This window comes from Petaurus breviceps, unplaced genomic scaffold (assembly GCF_028583685.1).
Source record: "Petaurus breviceps papuanus isolate PSGF00001 unplaced genomic scaffold, PetGlider_PUasm1.0 166, whole genome shotgun sequence".
Lineage (NCBI taxonomy): Eukaryota > Metazoa > Chordata > Mammalia > Diprotodontia > Petauridae > Petaurus > Petaurus breviceps.
This window is the reverse complement of record NW_027185737.1, coordinates 736,764-758,527: the sequence shown is the minus strand read 5'-3', so window position 1 is coordinate 758,527 and position 21,764 is coordinate 736,764. Positions and strand designations below refer to the sequence as shown.

Genomic DNA, 21,764 nt, shown 5'->3' with positions numbered 1-21,764 from the left:
TGGCCGTGTAACCTTGAGCAAGTTACTTAACCCCGATTGCTTTAAAAAAAAAAAAAAAGAAAGAAAAGTAATGTGGGAAATAACAAAACATGCCACATTCACGTAGGAGGGGACACTTAACAGGGGTCTCAATCCTACATGATAAATTCCACTAGAGTTCACAGTGGAAAATTTCATGTCCATCCACCACCTTGGACTTTCAAAGTCTAAAAAAAATGTCCATAGAAAACTTTTGATACTATTTCAATTTTCCATTGCAAGGTATGTCTGCAGTGTCCTACTTGTTTTCAGAAGGAATGTAAAGGTTTGTAAATATAAAGATTTACTAAGGGACAATTTCCACTGATCAAAAGAGAAGCAGCTTATTTTACTTCACTTAGATGTCAGAGAGGGAAGAAAGTGCCATTAGCTGTTCCTTTTAGAATATCCTGGGTAGTTAAAAGGGTTCTTCCTGAATATGACTAAAGAACAGACCAGAAATTATTTTCTCTCATAAATATTCTTCCACACTCCCATTAGCTGCAGTGACCCCAGCCCACAGGAGACTGAAATAAGAAGTCTGACCTTGAAAACAGCACCAGAAAAAGTGCCTTTTTATTAGGCACTCAGTACATATTTAATTCAATCACAATAATGAGGTTGACTTGGATGAATCTTATGTATGTTCTTCAACAGTTACCTCCTATAAGGTCTATGTACCCCAATAGTCTGATAACAGAGACTCAATCTCTGATCAAAGAGATCATATAAATATCCACAATAACCATGTCAAGAAAATAACAATGCCATTTATCCCTGAATTTTCGTACCTATCTTTAAAAGTAGGTAAAATGCAATAAAATTATAGTCCAAATTCATATTATTAATTTCAATTAGCTTGCCCCCAAAGAAAAAAACACGAGAAATACACTACCATCCAAATTCGTAATGTATAAATTACTCTTCCTTTTGGAGGGTTGAATCCCTTGATGGCACCTCCCTAATCTATTTTTTTTCCTGTTAAAAAAAAAAACCCACCTCAATTCCACATTTTAAATATTGGAAAGGATGAATTCTAACATTCTTCTAAAGTTCCAATAAATATTTTAAAGGAACAGCATCCTTTCACATTCCACCATTCTTAACTTATTCTTAAAGGTAAATATCAAGTGAAGCAACACAGAACTTGGATGATGATAAATCACACCACTTATTTTCAGGCAGTTAGTACAGTACAATTACTTAGTTGCATTTTACGAACCATCATCCTAAGGGTCTCAAATGGCTAAACCTTTTCATGCATGGTATACGAAGTGCAACAATCTCTTACTGTGCAGTTTGCTACCATTCCTGCTTTTCCTTTTTTCTTGAAAGGATGTTGCAATGTTCTCTTTTTCTAGCAGACAGAAACTTTTCTAATCCAAGGAGTTAATCCTTTCTTTTTCTCATTGAGGTATGATCCAAAGGCCAGTTGTTCATCTACCCAGGTATTCCTAATCCTGAACTCTTAACTCGCTATTCCCATTATACTTTGATGGGAAATGCTTTCAATAGGAGTGAAGAAGGAAGAAAGCTAGTTAAATATCCCAGAAATTTATTGAATGTTCTGCTTGAGTACAATGAATGTAGAAAGATTGGGACTGTTTGCTTTTGGTGCTCCTGGTAAATCTCAAAGAGGCACTAAACAGAAGGGACTACCCATCAGAAGTAGAGATGGAAAACCTCAGACCCAATTGTTGGATGATTTCAGCTTGTGAGGTTTTAGTCCCTAATGAAATTAGGCCACTTCCTTTAAAAGAGATCAATGTGTGAAGGCAGCCAGCATTTGGGAGGGCATTTCACATGCTGGTCTGTTGAAACATTTAAATACTTTGAAATACAAAATATTCAGCTTTGAAGTTTTCAATACTGGAAAACTTTCAAGTCTAGGGTGTCTAAGCCAGAAAGAGCTTGTCTGTGTTCCTCCAGTTAGATGCCTTTTTCCAAAAAGTTAATCTTCAGCTTTGGCTTCCATTTCTTCAGCATCATCATCTCCGTCCACCTCAGCATTTTCCCTCTCAAGCCTCTCCAGCTGTCTTGCAAGCTCAGTTTCATCTGTATCCGTGACTACTTTGGGCTGTGGAAGGAGGATCAGCATATTACACAAAATTTAAGAGACAAGCAGGCAATCGATTGAGTTTCTCTGATACATTTTAATGCCTGATAGCAAATTCTTCAAAATGGCAACTTTCATAATAACTGCCCTGCAAAGTATTTGACAGTTTCAAAATAAATGATGATTATCAACAGTTACAAATAGAAGAAATTCTTGAATATTTTCCAATTAAATAAAACAAAACCAAAAAACTCTCACACTTGGCCTTTTTCCATACTCTTAAATATAACAACTTTGAAAAATAACTCGTGTAACTACTCTTGGGAACATCTAAAAATCTCACCAAAATATGGATAAAAGTTTGAGTTTCCAAATGAGATCCACAGCAGCAATCACAGAATTTCAGAGCTTTCAGAGATAGAAGGGACCTCTGAGTGAATAAATCTAACCCCTTTATTTTGAGATTAATAACTTTTTTTAGTTATAAGGAAAAGGTAATTTTTACATGAAACCCCAAAGAAGAAAATGAAAAGCTGTATGTAACAAACTCTGGAAATATTTACTCAAATGCCCCTGAAGGGCTATTTCTCCCTTAAACACAAAAACTTCTAAGACCCGAGAGCACCAGAAATGAACAGTTTTTCACTGACTATTCCTCTTACTATTCCAAAATATTGATCCAGATACTTACATTTGATTGTTTTTAGAATTTTAGTCAGGCGCGTGTTAATTTTATTAATAAGAATAGTCACTTCCCAGCAAGAAAGTTAAAAGCATAATGGCATATATAACCAAGGAACTAATTAGGAGCTGCATAAAACCTTTCTTACCTCCATTTGAACATTGAAGACACCTCTCTTCTCCTCAATTTTTTCTTTGATAACGGCCATAGCCTGATTGAGGACAGATAGGCCTTCTGTTCTCTCTAGGGTTGTGGTAGTCATCACATACCGAGGAGGTGCTATCAGGTTAATCTACAAGAGAATGGAAGATAATAATTCCACTAATTCTGAATACAATGAAAGCAAAACTCTCCTCACAGTTGATTATTATATTAAAGTCTAGCCCTTTTATTTTAAAATATCATTTAGTTTAGGAACATTAGACCTGAGTGATCAATGTCTCTTTCACACAATCTTACCTCTAAACAATCGCCTTATTTTATGATTGAGGGAAAAAAATACATTATTATGGCCAATCACAAACATATACATGAAGTGAAAAAGAAACTGCTTTCTTGTGAAGAGAATAAAATGACAAGACCAGACTTTGTATGTGGGCTGGGTTTCACTTACCTTGATGGGCATGTTTTCTGTGGAACAATTCAAACCAGCTCTCAGAGCTTCTTTTACAGCATCAATACCCTCATAACCATAACAAGCCACTTCAATATCTAAGAAATAGGTAACAGTGAATTAATATAAACAAAATGTCCAAAGGTTTTAAGCTTTTTAAAATCTGACATAACAAATTTTCTGTATGATTCCTCATGTCATAACTATCTCATTTACTTCAACTACACAATAAAATAGAAGCTACACCATTTATCACTCACAAAGTTAAAAAGTTTACACCCTCTCTTCATCCTCATACAAATTCTTCTAATGATTAAACTACCATAAAAATAAATTTAAGAAATCACTTTGAGTTTGCTGAATTAATAACTGTAATAGGCTTCATTGGTATAATATATAAACTTTGTGAAAATTCAACAGCAGCAAAATGGTACATTGGAAGTATTCTTTCCTGGTACAGATAATACTGGTATGTTTGCAAATGTTTTTTCTTTTCTTTTTTTTTGCTTTTTTGGAGGGCAGTTGGGGTTAAGTGACTTGCCCAAGGTCACATGGCCAGTTTTTGTGTTAAGTGTCTGAGGCCAGATTTGACTTCAGGTCAGGTCCTCCTGACTCCAGGGCCGGTGCTCTATTCACTATGCCACCTAGCCACCCCAAAATACTTTTTCTTTATACATGATTATGTGGGGCAGCTAGGTAGCATAGTAGATAGAGCACAGGTCCTGGAACAAGAGTTCAAATCTAGCCTCAGATACTTACTACCGTGTTTCCCAGATAATAAGACACTGTCTTATTAATTTTTTTGGACAGAAAAACACCAGAGGGCTTATTTTAATGAACGTTGACAGCAATTTTAATAAACAGGTAAATATGAACAAAAAAATGTACCTCTATTCAATAAGCAAATCACTGGGGAAGAACAGGATGACGCGCTCACTGCTGCAGCTCTGATTGGACGCAGCTCGGAGCGTGGCATGCGTTTCCCGGGGGGGCTTGGGGGGGACAGTGCATACAGAGGGTACCATAATGTAGTGTGTAGCGCAGGGGATCACCTTCACTACAGTAGCAATCTCAATAGGGCTTATTTTCGGGGGAGGGCTTATTTTAGAGGAATCTTACACAGTAAGGGGAGGGCTTATTTTCGGGATAGGTCTTATTATCAGGGAAACACGGTATCTATGTGACCCTGGGCAAGTCACTTAATTTCATCCATAATAGCAACTACTTGGCAGGTTTGTTGCAATCAACTGAAATAATAATTCCACAGAGCTTAACAGTGACTGGCACAGAGTAAACACTAAATAAATGTTAGCTATTCTATTTGCTTATGTAGCAATTTTTTTATTCAATAAGATTATTATAATCACTTTCTTAATGAATGCAAAAAACAAACCAAAAAAACCTAATTACCAGCTCGAATTTTGACGGCTTGTGGTGTCAAGCGCCTATTTATGTTATCAATCAGCACTCTTCTTTCATCTTCATTCAGATCTAGTCCATCTAGGATCGAAGGGTCTCTGAAGTAAAATTTAAAAACTGAATGTACTAATATTGATTATTATATTACATACAAATTGTTAGAAACAAAATTTCTGGGGGGTCTGAGGAAGATGGGCAAATTCATTAGTTTTCTAATTCTTCTAACATTTCATTGTATCCACTATTCCTAAACTGCCCAGCATAGTTACTTGCACTTCACAAATTTACTTCATTGAATTCACCTTGTAATTAGAACCACTCCTAAGTGCTCCTACTGTTACTCTGAACATACTTATAGCTCTTTAGAATGACACACCAAGTTCTGACAGTTTCCACAAATAATACACCCTCTTTGTAATCTTATTTCTAATTCTACAGTATCTTTTGTACATGTCACCTTCTTTTAATAACTACCATCTTTATCACCTTCTTTGCCTGTACTGCAAGACTCATAATTATTCTCTGTCTTATTTCTTCCCTCTCCAATCCATCCTTTACACAGCTACCAAAGTGATTTTCCTAAAGTACCAATATGACTGTTATCTCCCCAACTCAACACACTCTAGTGGATCCCTATTACCTCATAAGATCAGATTTAAATTTCTCGGCTTGACACTGAAAAGCTTTTCCCAGCCTAGTCCTTTTCTGTTTCCAAGCTTCTTCTACATGCATCTCTCTTTGTAGTAGTCCTTTTCCTGCTCCCTCAAACTGCTAGAAGTGCCCACCTCGCCTTGTGTCTTATCATGTATGTATGCTGTCTGTACATTAATGGCAGAAGCTATTCTCTCTTAGCACAGTGCCTAGTACATATTATTTAGAAATTAGTAAGCATTACTTATATGGTTAAATATGAAGACAAATATTGAAGGCATCTAAATTACCTTGCAACTATTAAAAAAACACCATTAACTATTTTACTTATTTATTAATCATTCTTATTGTGTATGAAAATAGAATATAGATACCAACACCTGTGTAGTCAGATAACAAAAAAGGCCCTAATTTTTTTGTAATTATGCTTTAAGAATTTAATCTAAGGAAGAAATTAAAAGCAATTTTAGATGTATCAAATGCTCATTAAGCCAAATGGAAATAAAGTGACAATCTGTGCCTGGCATACAGTAGGTATGCCTAAATGTTGGTCGATTAATTAAAATTAAAACATTTTAATAATATGCTATATTGACCTAGACAAAATCTTGAAGGGTCAACATCAAAATAGAAATTGTGGGAGTAGCCACAAGCAAATCAAAAGGATCTGACCCCTTTGTATTCTTGACTGCTGTCCTCACTGTCTCCCACCCCACTGCCCCACATGCCTCTACCCAATACAGTGAGAAATGAGAGACTGTGTGGTGCAGTGCAATGAACAACAGATTTAGAGCCATAGGCTCAAATCCCACTCTTGACATTTATTAGCTATATGACCATGAGTAAATCTAAACTTAATCATTCTGGATCTGTTTCCTTACCTGTAAAATGGTGACAATACCTATAGCTATCTACCTCAAAAGAACACTGTGTAAAGACCAAGTGAAAATAAAAAATACTTTGTAAACATTAAGGCAGCATGCAAATATCAGCTATATAATTTCTTACTTGAAAAATGTGGAATACAATTTTTTTCAAAGTATAAAAATAAACAAATAAAATATGAAAATTCTTTGCCTTAGAAGAGAAAAACTTCCCACTGTTTGATTTTGTCATAACTACAGAAGGAAGACCAAAGCCTTTTGTATGCTCTGTCTAAAATTCATTTTGAAAACCCACAGGTCAAAATCTAGACATTAAAGGACCAATCAGGGCTCTAAACTTAGAGAATGCTCACAGCTAAATGAATCTGACAATCAAGTTTAAGTATCTTAGGAAAACCTTCAGAAGCAGAGGAAAAACATAACTTACTCATGCAGGGGACTCTGAGGAAGGGTCAGGTCAGTCTTAATTGTGAACGGCTACTTCCTGTAAGGATTAGAGCTTGTTTGCTCTAAGGGGCTTTTTGGATATGACATCCATTTAGGTTGATTTTAAGAAAATGTAACATGGAATAATTTTTGCCAATTTAGAAATCAAAGCAACTCAAAACAAAAAGCAGCAGCAGTCGAATTTTGTCTGTAATTAAAACACGATTAATTTGCAATCTCAGTCTTTTAAATAACCAAGATTTCTTTTTTTTTTTTTGGGTCCGGAGCTATTATTCCATCAATATTTGTCAAGTGGAAAATCTTTCTGCTTATAGTGCAGCACAGAAGATAGAGAGGTTAGCCTTGAAATGAGGAAGACCCAATCTGGGCTTGGATATTTAGCACCATACCCAGAAATAACTAGCCGTTTAACCTTGAGCAAGTTACTTAACCCCGATTGCTTTAAAAAAAAAAAAAAAGAAAAGAAATGAGGAAGACCTGGGGGTGGGGGGCTCAATTCTCATTCAAGAAAATAATTATATAAGCAAGTCACTTGACTTCTCAGTGCTTCATGGAACTGCCTTAGATTATAAGTTATAAACTAGCTGCCGATTTGCATTGATGGAAAAGAACAAGATTTTACTATATTATTAAACTATTAAATGTTATAACAGGTGCATTAAGATTCTGCATCCACCTTCTATGAGAGTAGAAATTTCTTAAAAAGATTCTTACGAGACTGCATGTTTAAATGCATCATAGGCACCATATCCTGGTCTCTTGTACTTGTCATCAAAGACCCAGGCAGTTCTCTGGAACAGGCTCTCCAGCTGCTCATCCTTACTGTACTCTAACACTTCAGCAACATGGCGAAGGATGCTATAAACCTAGAATCAAAAAGGTATGTTTAAAAATTTGAAAAATACTCATCTGTATTACTATTATTTTATTTTTTAGACTGTGTTAATTTTCTGGTGATCTTGCTCCACATTCTTTACTCCCTTCCCCCATTTAATATATAAATGAAACTCAAAGCTGTATGAGAGCAGTAGCGGGCACATGTGTGTGTGCATGCGTGTATGTGTGTATGACCAGCCAAGATTACTCTCCTGCTCAGCTACAATTCCAAAAAAAGCAAGTAAATAAAAGTTTTTTCTTTTGTTTGTGGGGAGTAGAAGGTAGGCCAGTGATTTCATTAGTTCAGATCAGTGGTATCAAACTAAAAAAAGAATGGATCCAGGAGGCAGTTTCTGCCAGGCACCTCTCTGGTGTTGCCCACTCAAGAAACATCTCCTATGAATGTAATGTAATGTTTAGTTTTTTTTAATGTAGAATTCAACATTTTGCTGCTGTTCATTTGAATATATAATAATTAGAGTTTCTGTAATAAAGCTATCTGCATGTACTAAAGGTTGAGATCAAAAGGAATGCTATCTGGAATATTCATTCTCTCCATAAGAAAATAAACTTGAGGGGTTGTTTATGGAAGTGCAGAAGCAAACCTGAAAACTGTGTTATGCTCAAAATGTTCCCTAATATGTCACTCACGTTGGAACAAATTTGCCCTTTTGAAATAAGTGTTATAGCAGAAATAAGTGTACTTTGCTTGGAATTCAAGGTCCATAAGAGCTCAACTATTCACACTTTTAGGCTCACAGGATTTAGGGATGGAAAAGATATTATAAACTATTGTTCATCTTCCTTGGTTTATAGATGAGGAAGCCCAATGAAGCTCAATCACTTGCCCAGGATCACAAAGGCTAATTATTATTTTTTTCATCAATTTATTGGAATTTTGATGTTATTTTAGAGAGGGCATGGGACAAGGGAGAAAATTACATCTGAAATGAGAACAAAAAAAAGAACCAATTAATAAGTACAAAAGACAGATAATGATCCGAGGGAAATGACAGGAGGGATGGAACAAATAGAACATGGGTAAAGAATTTGGGTGGGAGTTGGCAAATGATAAAAACATATGGAAATGATAAAATGATGCATGCATGAATGGAAGAGGACAAGTCTTCAAGGATCCACATGGGTATTCCTCCACACAGAATGCATTACAACTCCATTTTTTAGTAGGGTTTCATGAGTTGCCCTAATGAACCCAGAGTCACTACATACCATACTGAAACCTGAGTTAGAACTTTACTGAGGTACACAATGAATAGTAATAATTGGTACTTATTATTGGTACTGCATTAGTTTATAAAGTACTTATATACTAAGTAGTAGAACCAGGTACTAAACTCAGGTCATCTGACTCCAACAGTGCTTTGATCTACTTCAAGGCTTCTCTTGGCCCATGACTAACAAGAAGGGACACTTCCAGAAAGGATTAAAAAAAAAAGGCAAAAAAACAACAATTACAACAAACCAGTCTACAGATTCTCTGCTGTTCTTCTAAGCTCAGAGAGCTGTTACCCAAGTCCTACTCCTCCTTAAAACAAAAAGCAAGATGTATCTGTGATCCTTATCCCCAAAGATAGCTAAAATTCCAGAACTTACAGAAAAGGGGACTACCTAATCAGCCACAATCCAAAGTTAGCAGAAATTACATGTAGTTCAATTGGCTAAAAGCTATCTTAGAATAGTAACTTTCAACAATAACTTTTGAAAGTTATCACATTCTTCCTTACACTGGATATAAAACTGTTGGGAGTAAATCATCTCTAAGGCTCCTTAAATAAACCCTCTATGACTCGAAGAGGAGACAGAGGATACTTTGATCATCTTAAAGTCAACACTAGGGATATCCATTAGATCCACTAGTCTGTCCTCAACCTAACCAATGAATATTTTCTTGAAATTAGTCTTGATTTCATATTATTTTAAAATACAACATGCCATCAATCATATATGTTCCCTTGAGTTATGGGAAGGTAATCTTAGTTGCAAAGGACACTGATTTAAACAGTTTTCTTCTAACATTAAACTTACAGTTTTGGATTTGGTGAATTTGTCTTCACATTTGATTGCTTCTTCTGGAGAAACTCTTCTTTTTGACAAATCGATATATCCTGACATGAGGAAATTAAGAAAAATTAGGATTTCCAAAGTGTTCTCGAGATTACAACTTTCACTATCAAGATAAATATTCAGAATTGAGTCAGAGGACTTAGTTCAATTCCCAGCTCTTCTACTTGCTTCTTGAAAGGATTAAATAAATTTCTTAACTTAAATCTGAGTTTCCTCATCTGTAAAAAGGAGATTGTACACTCTAAAAGCTATAATCCTATGGATCCACTATTAATTCTCCCTCAACATTATTTTCAAATTGAAATGTAGGGCTTTACATTTGTTCCATGCATATTTCAGCTTGTTAATTTCTGAACAATATTAACTACTAGTGGAGACTTTCCTAAATCTTGAATTTTTCCTAATAAATTATATTTACATTGATTATCTCTCCCTGCTTTGTGCCATCTGAAAATCTAATGAACATGTGTTCATGCAAATCCTTAAAAAATGTTGAGAAGGATGAAGCAAAGATCAGAGCCCAGTGGCAAGAAAAAAAAATATCTATGTCAGGTTAATCCATTAATTGGCAATCTTTGGGAATGCTTGTTGACTCTATAAATCTACTCAACTCTCTTACATTTTTCCATCTTAACTGCCTATATGTTCTTACTTCTCTCTAATACATCCTTATGCATTGATCATGTCTACTTTGTCCAAAACTTTCTGGTAGTTTTCCTACTGCCTAAAGATTAAATATCAAATTACAGGTCACTCTGCTATAACTCAATACATGCTATGCAAAATTATGCAGTAAAACCACAGAGATTATGGAAAACATGGGTTTGGGGAATAACATTCCAAAACCTGGCAATGACACATTAAAAAAAAGATAAGAATGTAACAAAAAACTGCAGCACAGTTTTATATATGTCAATTGGTTAACAAATACATAAATAATACAATAGCCCCAGGCTGCTGCTTAGCCTGCACTATAATGGAAGAGAATGGGAGTGATGTGCACCAGTCTAAATTCTTCTCCATTCACAGCTCCTACTACACCAAAAGAAAGACAATAAATATGGCCCTTTACATTAACAAAGACCTGAAGCTTGCTTGTGGAGGTATAGAAGCAAACCTGAAATTTGTGTTATGCTCAAAATGTTCCCTAATACATCACTCACATGGGAACAAATTCGCCTTTTTGAAACAAGTGTTATAGTAGAACTAAGTGTACTGTGCCTGGAATTCAAGGTCCATAAGCCCTCTCTCATATTATTTCCTACCTGTGCTTTATTTTATAAGCCAGCTAAGTCACTCTGTCCCCAAATGTGCTCTGAGCTTTGTGCTTGTACCTTTACTCTAGTTAAAACATCCTCTTTTCCATCAATTCCATGTCAAATTCCTATTGATCCTTTAAGGCCAATGCAAGTGGTCACCTTCTCCAGAAAGCCTTCTTGACTCAATACTTGTCAGTAATGAACTTGTTCTTAGTGAACCAATATTAACTCACTGCTTCCCTTTCTAAGTGCTCAAAAAACCATCCATTTAATAATGTCATGTAATTTTGCTCAGATGCATCTATAAAGTGATTTATCATTTTTTGACTTCACTTTCTTTCTTCTGAAAATTGAGACATGTGTGATTTAGTCAACAATGCAGAGCTAATAAGTTAAAAAGTTAGAAGCAACTTAACCTGATTAGTCATCCATACTTTTTTCCACAACATCCTGTGGTGTCCTTACTATTTCCTTACCCATCTTAGGCTTCAATTCTGTCCTAACCAAATTTGCTCTATCCCTTTAAGTTTGAAGATTGTTGTATTTAATGGAAATAAAATAAAAGTTGAATAGTTCTACTTTCTCTGTTGTTTTTTGTTTAATTCTATTTTATTTTAATACCAAGGCCACGTTCCACCACTCTTCTCCTCAAACTGAGAAAACAAGAAAAACAAAACCTCCTACAAACATGTGAAGTCAAGCAAATCAAATCCCAGATTGGCTATATCCATATCCATCTACACATAACCTGCCCCCCCCGTACCCCAACTTGCATTAAGTCCAGTGGAGGTAGGCATCTGTTACCCATATGCCTTTTTCCCATGCCCCTTTAATTAGTAATATCAAGTGAGGCATAAAATAGAGAGACACAAGCTTGCTAAAGCTATCTGTCATCACCATAGAGGAAGTTCAAGCAAGAGTCCAAATGAAAGGGTGTCTTGTTAGATATTCAGATAAACAGATGTTTGTTTGCCAGATGTGCCTACTGCATTAAGTCCCTGAGCATTGCATGTGAAAGCCATAATCACTTAGAGCTTCGCTTAACCTTCCCCACAAGAAAAAAAACAAGTGGATTAAAAATGACTGATACTTGGTTGAACAAATACTAGAACTAGTCCAAACTCTTTCTCCATACATACATACATGATACAAAAATACGTTTATCTTGGACAGGCAATGAAAATGAATAATGAACTAGACCCAGAATCTAATAGGAGAAAGGAAATTGATTGAACTGTATTAAGGAAGTTGAGCAATACTTTTAATGATCCCAAGCTTTACAATGAAACAAAGTAAAACATCAATGGAGAGGAGGATGTTGGATTTTAATTGCCCACAATATATGCCAAAAGCAATAATTACATACCAAAAGACATCATTAAAGAAGCAAAGAAAAGAGGCCAGTCATGTAATGAAAGGGGAAGGATAACAGATGGAGAGATATATGTTCCACTGTGATCTACCTCAGTGTCAAAAAACCTAGAGAAAAGCCCTTGGCATGCTGGATCCAGCCCTATGGAGGACACAAATAGAGCTATGTGTTCATCACACAAGATGAAGTATGTATGGATGGGAGCATATGAATTAGACCACAAGTCTTATAGTGATGAGTAGTAGGTCTTAAGAATCGGGAAGATTCTTCAAATCCCACCTCTGGTAACCAGCCTATCGGAACGTGACTACTTTTCGGTGTCTGTTTTCTCAACAATAAATAAGATGGAAATAACATCTTGTAATTTGGCTAAGGATATGTCTGTAAAGCACTCTGCAAATTTAAATTTCAAACTCAGTTATTATCAAGGAATAGAAGTATACACACATAAAAGTAATTAAAAAAAAAAAAGAGGCTGTCCAAGCAATCAAGACCGTGATAGTCACCTAAGAGGAATTACAAAGAAATAGCTATATTCTTTGTCAGTTTTTGCTTTGGGGGGGAAAAAGATCAACTAAATAGTTAAACTGATCCCTTTAAACAACTTTGGGAAGTGTATAATAGGAGGAATAAAAAGCGCAAGCCTACATTCTGTCCTCAAAGGACATAACAGAAATTACCTAGCTTTCTAAATGTAAAAAGAAAAGATAGAGGCTTATTTAATAGCATCAAAATAATCACTAATTATTGAGTACCTGGTTAGGTAGCCAGCATTATGGGAAGTTCCACGAAGGAAAAAAAAAGAAATATAAGACTAAGTCCCTGTTCTTAAGAAGCTTATAATCTCAGAAGTTAAATATGTGAAAGAGTAATATAAAATGGTCCAGAAAGATGTGGTAAACAATATTGCACAGTAGAAATGCAACAAGCTCTCAACCCTGCATTCATTCTCTCCTCTCTTCCCAATCTCAGATCCTTAGCCAGTTCAAACTCTATACTATTTTCTAAGGTCAAATCCCTTATTCCTAATCACCACTCATTCCTTGCCAAATTCCCACTGTCTGGCTCCTCTCTGTTCCTACAGCTGGATTTAATGTACATTAACAGGAATAAGTTAGATGTAGTCAAACTGTGGTTTTATATACAATCTCCATTTTCTGACCTTTGTGTATGGAAATGTTCACATTTGCTGCTCATTTTTTATTTCACTGGGTAAAAAAAAGATTATCTCATACTTTACTGAAAAGAGAGACTGCTCACTAAATTGGGTATCTTATCCTACAGGAAAATAGGGAGGGAGGGGATAAGAGGGAGGATGATAGAAGGGAGGGCAGATGGGGGAGGGGAGTTAGAAGCACACACTTTTTGAAAAGGGACAGTGTCAAAGTAGAAAATAGCACAAGTTGGGGGGGCAGGATAGGATGGAGGAAAAAACAGTCAGTCTTTCACAATATAACCATTACGGAAATGTTTTGTGTAACTACACATGTACAACCTATATTCAATTGCTTATCTTCTCAGTAAGGGTGGGTTGACAAGGGAAGAAGGGAAAGAATCTGGAATTCAAAGTTTTAAAATCAAATGTTTAAAAAAATTATTATTATTATTTTTACATGCACTGGGAAATAAGATATACAGGCACTGGGGTATGGAGATCCATCTTGCCCTGCTGGAAAGTTGGAGGGGGAATGAGGGAGGATATAGGAGACAGCAGATTGGGGGAGGGGGTATTCAATGGGATTGCTGTTCTGGTGTGGTTGTTAGGGGAAAGACAGGGAGAAAATTTGTAACTCAAAATCTTGTGGAAATGAATGTTGCAAACTAAAAATAAACATAAAATAAAAAAAAAGAGAGATTGCTTCAAATTCACTCTTCTCCCCTTGTTTATCCTATAACACGGTCTCTTTTCCTTTACTCCAGTTTCTTGGCATAAATAGACAGCCTTTCTACTTAACAAAACCAAGTTCTCCCTATGTGAACCCTTCAGCTCATTCCCCTTCTCAATTTGCAACTTGTACCTACAAACACGGCAAAGTCTCTCCCATCCTGGGAAAGACAACTCACTGGGTCTTAACATTCCCTTTATTTTTATTATCTCTTTCTCAGAAATTACTTTTTAAAAGTTATCCTCTGCAATCTGACTTCCAAACTTTTAACAGATTATTCCCTCCAAAGTCACCAATTAGCCAAATCTAAGGGTCTTGTTGAAATTTTCATCTTCCTTGCTCTCTCTGCAGTGCTTCATAGGGTTAACAATGCTTTCCTCCTGGATCATTTCTTCGGGTTTTTGTGACACTATTCTTTCTTGCTTCTCTTTCTACCTACAGAACCATTTTTTCTCAAGTCTCCTTTTACTGGCTCATTTAATTTATCCTGGGTCCTGTTCCCTCTCTCCATTGTCTCTTTTAAGATGATCCCATGGGTCTAATTATCACTGCTATGCAGATGACTTCCAGAACTATATACGCAGCCCTTACACATCTTTATAGGGCTCCAAGCTGGACATCACTACTCCATACCAACCAACATCTTGAACTGGGAAGCTTGACATCTTAAACAACACATTCAAAAGTGAATTCATTATCTAAGTCCTCAAACCCAGATTTCTTTTTGAATTATCCTATTTCTATTCAGAATGCCACTATCCTTCTAGTCACCAGGTTCCCAATCATTTTGCCACCTTCTACTTCACTCCTTCCCTCCCCTCACATACTAAAAAGTCACTAAATTGTACTGTTTCTACTTCTACAACATTTCTTGTACCTGTCTCCTCCTTTCTATTCACCACAAAACACAATGGGGTAGCTAGTTGGTGCAGTGGATAAAACACCGGCCCTAAAATCAGGAAGACCTGAGTTCAAATCTGACCTTAGATGCTTACTAGTTGTGTGATCCTGGGCAAGTCACTTCACCCAGCTTGCCCCAGTTTCCTCATCTGTAAAATGAGCTGGAGAAGGAAATAGCAAACCACCCTCAGTATCTTTGCCAATGACTGAACATAGTTCAGACACTTATCATACCTGGACTATTGCAATAGACACCTAATTAGTCTTCTTGTCTCAAGTTTTTCTCTTTTCCAAACTATCCTCTACATTGATGCCAAAATGATTTTCCTAAAACAGTTTGTATTGTTATTCTTCTACTCAAAAAACTTCTGTGGTTCCTTATTACTTCGAGGATAAAACAGCAACTGTTGTCACCTCACAAACCTTCTGTTCTGATTACACGTTATTCCCCTCCACACACAAGCCTTCTTACCATTTCTCATATAGGGTGCTCTATTTCCACAGCTCCTGTAGTGTTTTTGCCTTTGCATAGGCTGAATGTACTCCCTCCTTACTTCTCACTGAAGCATTATTTTCTACATAAAGTCTTTCCTCATCTCCCCAGCTGTTAGTGCTTTCCCCCCAAAATCATTTTTTATTTTGTATACACTGAGGTGTATATGTTGTATCCTCTCGTTTAGAATGAGCTTATCAGCTTGATGTCATTAACCACGACTCCCAAATTACCCAACCAATATTTATCAAGTACCCACCAGCTGCAAGGCAGTGGGACTATATAGACGAAAAACCAGGATAGTACCACACAAAAGCTCAAGCACTGTATAAAATGTATGCATAAGTATAGCGATGGAGTTGTGATGAATGCAAAGGAAAAATCCAGGTAGTTTTCTTGGAAAATATGAGTATAGAGAAATCATTTTTAGTTGGTTCAATTAGGGAAGACATGGTAGATTTGGTGTCAGCTAAGGTGGGCCTTGTGGAAAAAAGATAGAGATGAAAATGCAGGCATATGGGAATGAGTGAGAAGGCAAGTTGTGATAGTGGACTGCTTGCCATTCTTCAATTAGAATTGCCTTAATGTTTAGATGGAAGGGGAAGGTTATTAAAGGAGTCAAAAGAAATACCTCATAAAAGGTGGTTAAGTTACCCTTACTAAAAAAAAAAACAAAACAGTATTTGACACTTTTTACCTGAAGCAATTTATAAAAATATTCAAAAACCATGATTCTGACATTCAAAACAAGAACAATTTCCTATTTCATTTTAAACTTACCTTTTTCTTTATCCACTCTAATGACAACCACACATTCATTTCTGCCAATTCGGATGAGTTTGTTAATGGAACGGATTCGTCTTCTAGACAGCTCACTGAGAAGAATCATGCCCTCGATATTGTTGTATTCCAAAAGGCTGACATAAGCTCCCATTTCAGCAATGGACCGTACATTCACCATCACCACATCTTCCACTTCAGGAAATTTGTGCTGGTAGAATCTACAACTTAGACCTGGCATTCTGCAATTTGAACAAAAGAATCAAACTCAGTGCTCAGATGGAAGCCAACATAAGGTTTCTAAGTTTAAAATGGTGAAATTTCTGTATCTTGCCACCAAAATGAAAAATGTGTTTCCTCTTATTTTGAAATTTAAACCATTTTCTGAGTAGCACTGTCAAGAAATAAATTTTATTTCTAATTTTGCTAAAGATTTTTGTGGAGTGTGGGTGTCTCTTTACCACTAGTTTCAAAGAGATATTGTAAAAATAATTAGTGTCTATAAAACATTTAGAACTAAGGATGAAAGGTACTGCCCAGGAATAAAGTACTATAATAATACTCCTACTTTAAGCAATATCAAACAATGGGTAGGGCAGCATTATTGTTACATGTTCCAGTCTTTCAAGGCAGCAAAACCAGAAGCACTCTTACTTTGGAGCAGATAAGATTAAAACTCAAATTGTAGTGGGTATTTTAAAAACAATAAATATTTTTTAGAAATCCAATCAAAAGATAACTCATTCCAGTCTTAATTTCTCTGAAGTGTTACTATGTATATTAAGAGGGGAAAGAAAGAGTTGTGATAACACCTCAGAAGCAAGGAAATAATTTCACACATAGGACTAGCTTAATTAAATGCCACAAAAACAAAAACACAAAAAACATGCCACTTTTTCCTACAAGGTTCTCTTTTGCCACTTGAATTTGCTCTACATCCTGAGCCTCATAACTTTTCTACACTCAATACCACAGATACAAGTCCATTTCTCCAACTTTATTTTAAATACTGTCTTGCCTTCTACTTTTCTCATTACTCCTACTTAACTGTAAACACAAACCAGTCTACCTCCCCCCCCAATATAACTAACCCAGTCATTGTAAACAGCTTTACTGAATAAGATTAAGGTACTGAAACTATAGTGTTTTCATCAGGCTTCTTTTCTTCAGTGAACTTGAGGGGGCCTGCTTGAGGAAGATAAGGACCACTTGCTGAAGACATCTTTGTCCAGTTTGCAAGACTTGGGGGCTAAAATCTCACTACCAAGTCACACATTCCACTCAGTGCAGTGAGAAGTCTTTTCCATATTATTTGCAAAATCTTTGGTTGTCCTTTTACTCCTGTTTCTTGTAGCTATTCATCCTGCCTTGCTCTAATGACGTTTTTCCAATTATTATGGCTTTTTATTTTTCCATTTTGCTTCCTGCTCCTGGGAGTTAACGTCAAGGATTTCTAAAGTTTCCATTTCTGGATGCTTTCTGCTTCTCACTGCAATACTTGTAAAATAGTTAATAACTATCACTGGGATCATATTTTCTGTATTATTCCCAACACTAGGACCAGCTGCAGGACGCTAGACACTAGAAGGGATGCTGAAGCCTTTGTACTCTCAACATCCAATATTACAATAGTAATAGGGCTTCATAACTTCTTGCCTGAACAAGTCTCTTCCTCTCTCACCATCCGTTACACAACTGCCAAAATAATCTCCCCAATATACATATATGAACCATGTCACTTCCTTGCTCAAAAATTTTAAATGGATCTCAGTTTGACTCTTAAAGGCCTTTATAAATTGGCTCCAACCTAATTTTCAAGCCTTATTTCTCACTAATTTTCATGTTCTAGCCAAACTAGATTACCAGGTAGGTATTCCTTAAGAATTTATGCAAGCCACACCTAGAATCTACTTCCTCTTTAAATTCTTTTCTTCTCTTTCTCAGGTTTCCTTAAAGAGTATTTTATCTGGATCATTCCTGTGTTCCCATTACACTGTACCTTGCACACAAATTATCTGTGCTCATGTTGTATTCCCTAGAGTAGACTGGGGCACAGAAAGGCTACCTGACTTACCCAAGGTCACATAAAAGTCAGAGGTAAGACTTTGATCCAGGTCTTTCTGATTCTGAAGTCAGTCTTTTACCATGCTGCCTCTCACCTTGCATATAGTAGTAGCTGAATTTAAGTAATGGGGTGAGGATTCAAAGTTAGGTCATCTTACTCCATTTAAGGGCCTTCATCTACTACCACACGCTTCCTTCCTTAAATTAGCACTTTCTTCAAGATAGAACTGGATCAGTAACCTAAGGATTCTCAACATTCTGCTTTTATAATGATCACTACCAAGTGAGCTACAAAAGAGCATAATGGTAGGAGAAATTTTACATTTAGCAGCTTTCTTCTGCCTAATATCTGTTCTAGAATGTCAACGACAATCCTTAAATACAAAGATTTTACTCCCTTCATAACTGTATAGTAATATAAGAAAAGTCCTACCAATTAAACTAAGACAAAAATTGGAGATATCTCAAACAGGGAACAGAATATTTTTTTATTCCACTTATACCTGACTTTGACAAAAACCTGTGTTTATATCATGAACAACTTTTTTTCCAATATCAACTCCCTTTGGGACTTAAAAAACCACATAATCTCATTAATCCAGGTTTGCTTTTTTGCTGTGATTTTTCTGTCACTTGCTGCTAAGTCTATTCATTGGTATAGAGAAATCATTAGGTCAAACTTTTCCTGTGTTTTCATATACTTTCAGATCCAAAACTAGCAACATAAAAATAAACTTTAATCCTCAGAAAGTATGGACAAATGATTATTTTCCACTCTACAATCTACTTGCAAACACCACAATCATCTCTACTTCACCACAATCCAATGAATGTGGGAACTCTCTCTACAATACAGAATACAAGAAATCCATTACTTCAAAGTCCCAGGGAGTTGTTAGAAGCATAAGAAGGTTAAGTGACTTTTTTGCCCAGAGGTCACAAATGTCTGAGAGTAAAGGAACTCAAGTCTTCCTGAGTCTAAGGTCTGCAGTCTATCTATTTAACCACACTATTTCTATTTATAAAATAAGATGCTATTTCATTACAGATAAAAATTTGCTGCCTTACCAAATCCTACATAAATACTATTGCACATCAAACAACTTAACAAGTTCTTTTGAATCAGAGAACTGTGATGCCTTGGCATTCAAGGGCAGGCTGGTTATTTTGGTCAATTCTGCTACTCAGTCATGGAATCTTGGGAAAGTTGCTTAGCCAGCTTCTTTCTCTGAAAAATAAGGTTAACAGTACTTTATAGGATTAAATGAGGGTATAGCTATGAAGATGATTTATAAGCTATTAGCACTGTCTATACAAGTTAACCCCTCATAAAATAGATTAAGAAATAAACAATTCCCAAATGGCTGAAATTAAGATATTTCCATTTTCCAAACTTCAAAAAGTAATTTAATGAGAAAATTCACGGGAGAAAAAAATTATTTTAAGACATTCTTTTAAACTTAAAATGAAACTTTCTTACGCTACAAAAGTTCAGTCATTCCATATTTATTAAGCTCTTCATACCTACGAAAATTAGAAAAAGAAATGGTCTATCCCTAAGGAGTTTATGTCCTATCAGATGAGACAGCAGAGGGAGGGGATGGGGAGGGAGAGGGAGGGGATGGGGAGGAGGAAGGGGAGAAAATGTGTCCATATGTGCAAAATACAACATATATAACTAAAGGCTAGACCTATGATTTTACTGATATAAGGAAATTCTGCACTTTCTCTGCAACTAAGTTTCAGAGAGTTGCTTAGAACACCAAGATATTAAGTGGCTTTCTCAGAGTAACAACACAAGTATGTGTAAGAGGTGAGACTTGAATCCAGGTTCCTGGGATCACATGCCAATTCTCTATCCACTGTGCTACACCTGTACAAAATAAACTATAAGTAATTTTCAGACAAGGAATATAATCAATGCCACATTTAGGGGGAGGACTTTCTCGGGAAAAATTTTACGAGATCCCAGAATGGAAACTATATATAATGGTAAAATTTCATTGTGTTTAAATACAAAACTGAAAATGCTAAATTCGAGAATTCCAAAATCACAGCAGTCAACTTTATGTCAACCTAACCATGATTCTAATTCTACAGCATTAAGTGAAGAACTCGGGCAAAGTCACTTCACTTCCCGGAGTCAGTTTTTCATCTGTAAAACGAGACGAAGAAGACCCCTGAGGTACTTTTCTGGTTTGAAATTCCCAATCCTAATGAAAAAGAGTAACTTATTCCTTCACCACTTTTGCCTTTAGGTAAACTCTATAAATTAAGGGTGTTATAGAATTAAACAGATTGCCTGTATGGGATTTCCAGACCCCAGACACCTGGTCCATAAATAGTCGCCCATTCACGCTCTTTGAAAGTGTTTTTCTACCAAGCCCTCGTACTTTCAGATGTTGGACAGATCGATCAGTCCCCGATTCTTCCAGCAGTATAGAGACCGCTGCCTGCCGCACGGCCCAGGGTCTGGCGTGGTCTTCAGGGCGGGCGGAAGCAGGAAGGGCCTGGCCAGAGTGGGAGGCGGTGGCCCTGGCACACAAAGCCTAGAAGGACCCGGAAGGACCCAGACGCCTGGGTCATCATTCCGGGAGGGCTGTGTGTGGAGGGGGTAGGGGTATCACAGCTCTCCAGATGCGGCGGCCACACCCCCCACTGTGCCTTTCCCGGGAGCCCACGAGCCCCCGGGGCTCGCCTCTCCCTTCCGCAAGCGGCCGCCTTCTCCACGCCAGGAGGCCAAGGCGGCTGCCGGGGCTGGGCGGCATGGGGTAGCTGTTTCCCGCGCGAGGAAGGGCCCGACGAGACAGGATGGCAAGGGGTGTCCTTCCCGGGGCATCCACTCGCTTGCCTCTCCTCGCCCAAGAGGAATGGGGAGGGTGAACTGAAAGGGAGGAAGGAGTCACCTGAAATACGTGTGTGAGGGTCCCGAACTAGGTCCCCGCGCCGCTCTCTACACTCCGAGAAAAGCCCAGAACTCCAGCCGCACCAGAACCTGCCACCACTTTCCCTCAGCGTGCGTTGAGACCGGGCTTTCTGCGCCTGCGCGGTCACCCCTCACCCTTTACGCAAGCTCCGACGTCGGCGAAACCCTTTTTTTTCCTTTATTTAACCATAGAGTCTTAGTCTTCCCGAGAGGGTGGGGGCGCTGGGGAAGTGAGTGAGGTCGCTGACCATTAGGAAAGGGGAAAGTACACACTTTCTCGCTTCCGCTTATTTTACACCAAGGAAACCGCTCAGAACGGGTGTCAAAACCCGACTCCCTTTCTTGAATCAATG

General features: G+C 37.1%; 1 protein-coding gene across 3 annotated transcripts; it reads right to left on the bottom strand.

Moving 5' to 3' along the window:
- Window positions 1-565: 565 nt before the first annotated feature.
- EIF2S1 (eukaryotic translation initiation factor 2 subunit alpha) lies at window positions 566-21,555 on the bottom strand. Of its 3 annotated transcripts, none has more exons than XM_069082431.1 (8): window positions 21,392-21,553; window positions 16,422-16,663; window positions 9,693-9,772; window positions 7,485-7,636; window positions 4,780-4,886; window positions 3,370-3,467; window positions 2,905-3,048; window positions 1,557-2,095 (listed from the first exon to the last, which is right to left on the bottom strand). In XM_069082431.1, the coding sequence occupies exons 2-8, from the start codon at window positions 16,660-16,662 to the stop codon at window positions 1,970-1,972; spliced, it is 948 nt and encodes a 315-aa protein (XP_068938532.1). In that variant the 5' UTR covers window position 16,663; window positions 21,392-21,553; the 3' UTR covers window positions 1,557-1,969. The 3 variants fall into 3 exon arrangements, with proteins under 3 accessions (XP_068938534.1, XP_068938532.1, XP_068938533.1); XM_069082432.1 differs by lacking the exon at window positions 21,392-21,553 and adding an exon at window positions 20,879-21,009; XM_069082433.1 differs by lacking the exons at window positions 1,557-2,095; window positions 2,905-3,048 and adding an exon at window positions 566-964 and having other exon boundaries at window positions 21,392-21,555.
- Between the last annotated feature and the right edge of the window lie 209 nt (window positions 21,556-21,764).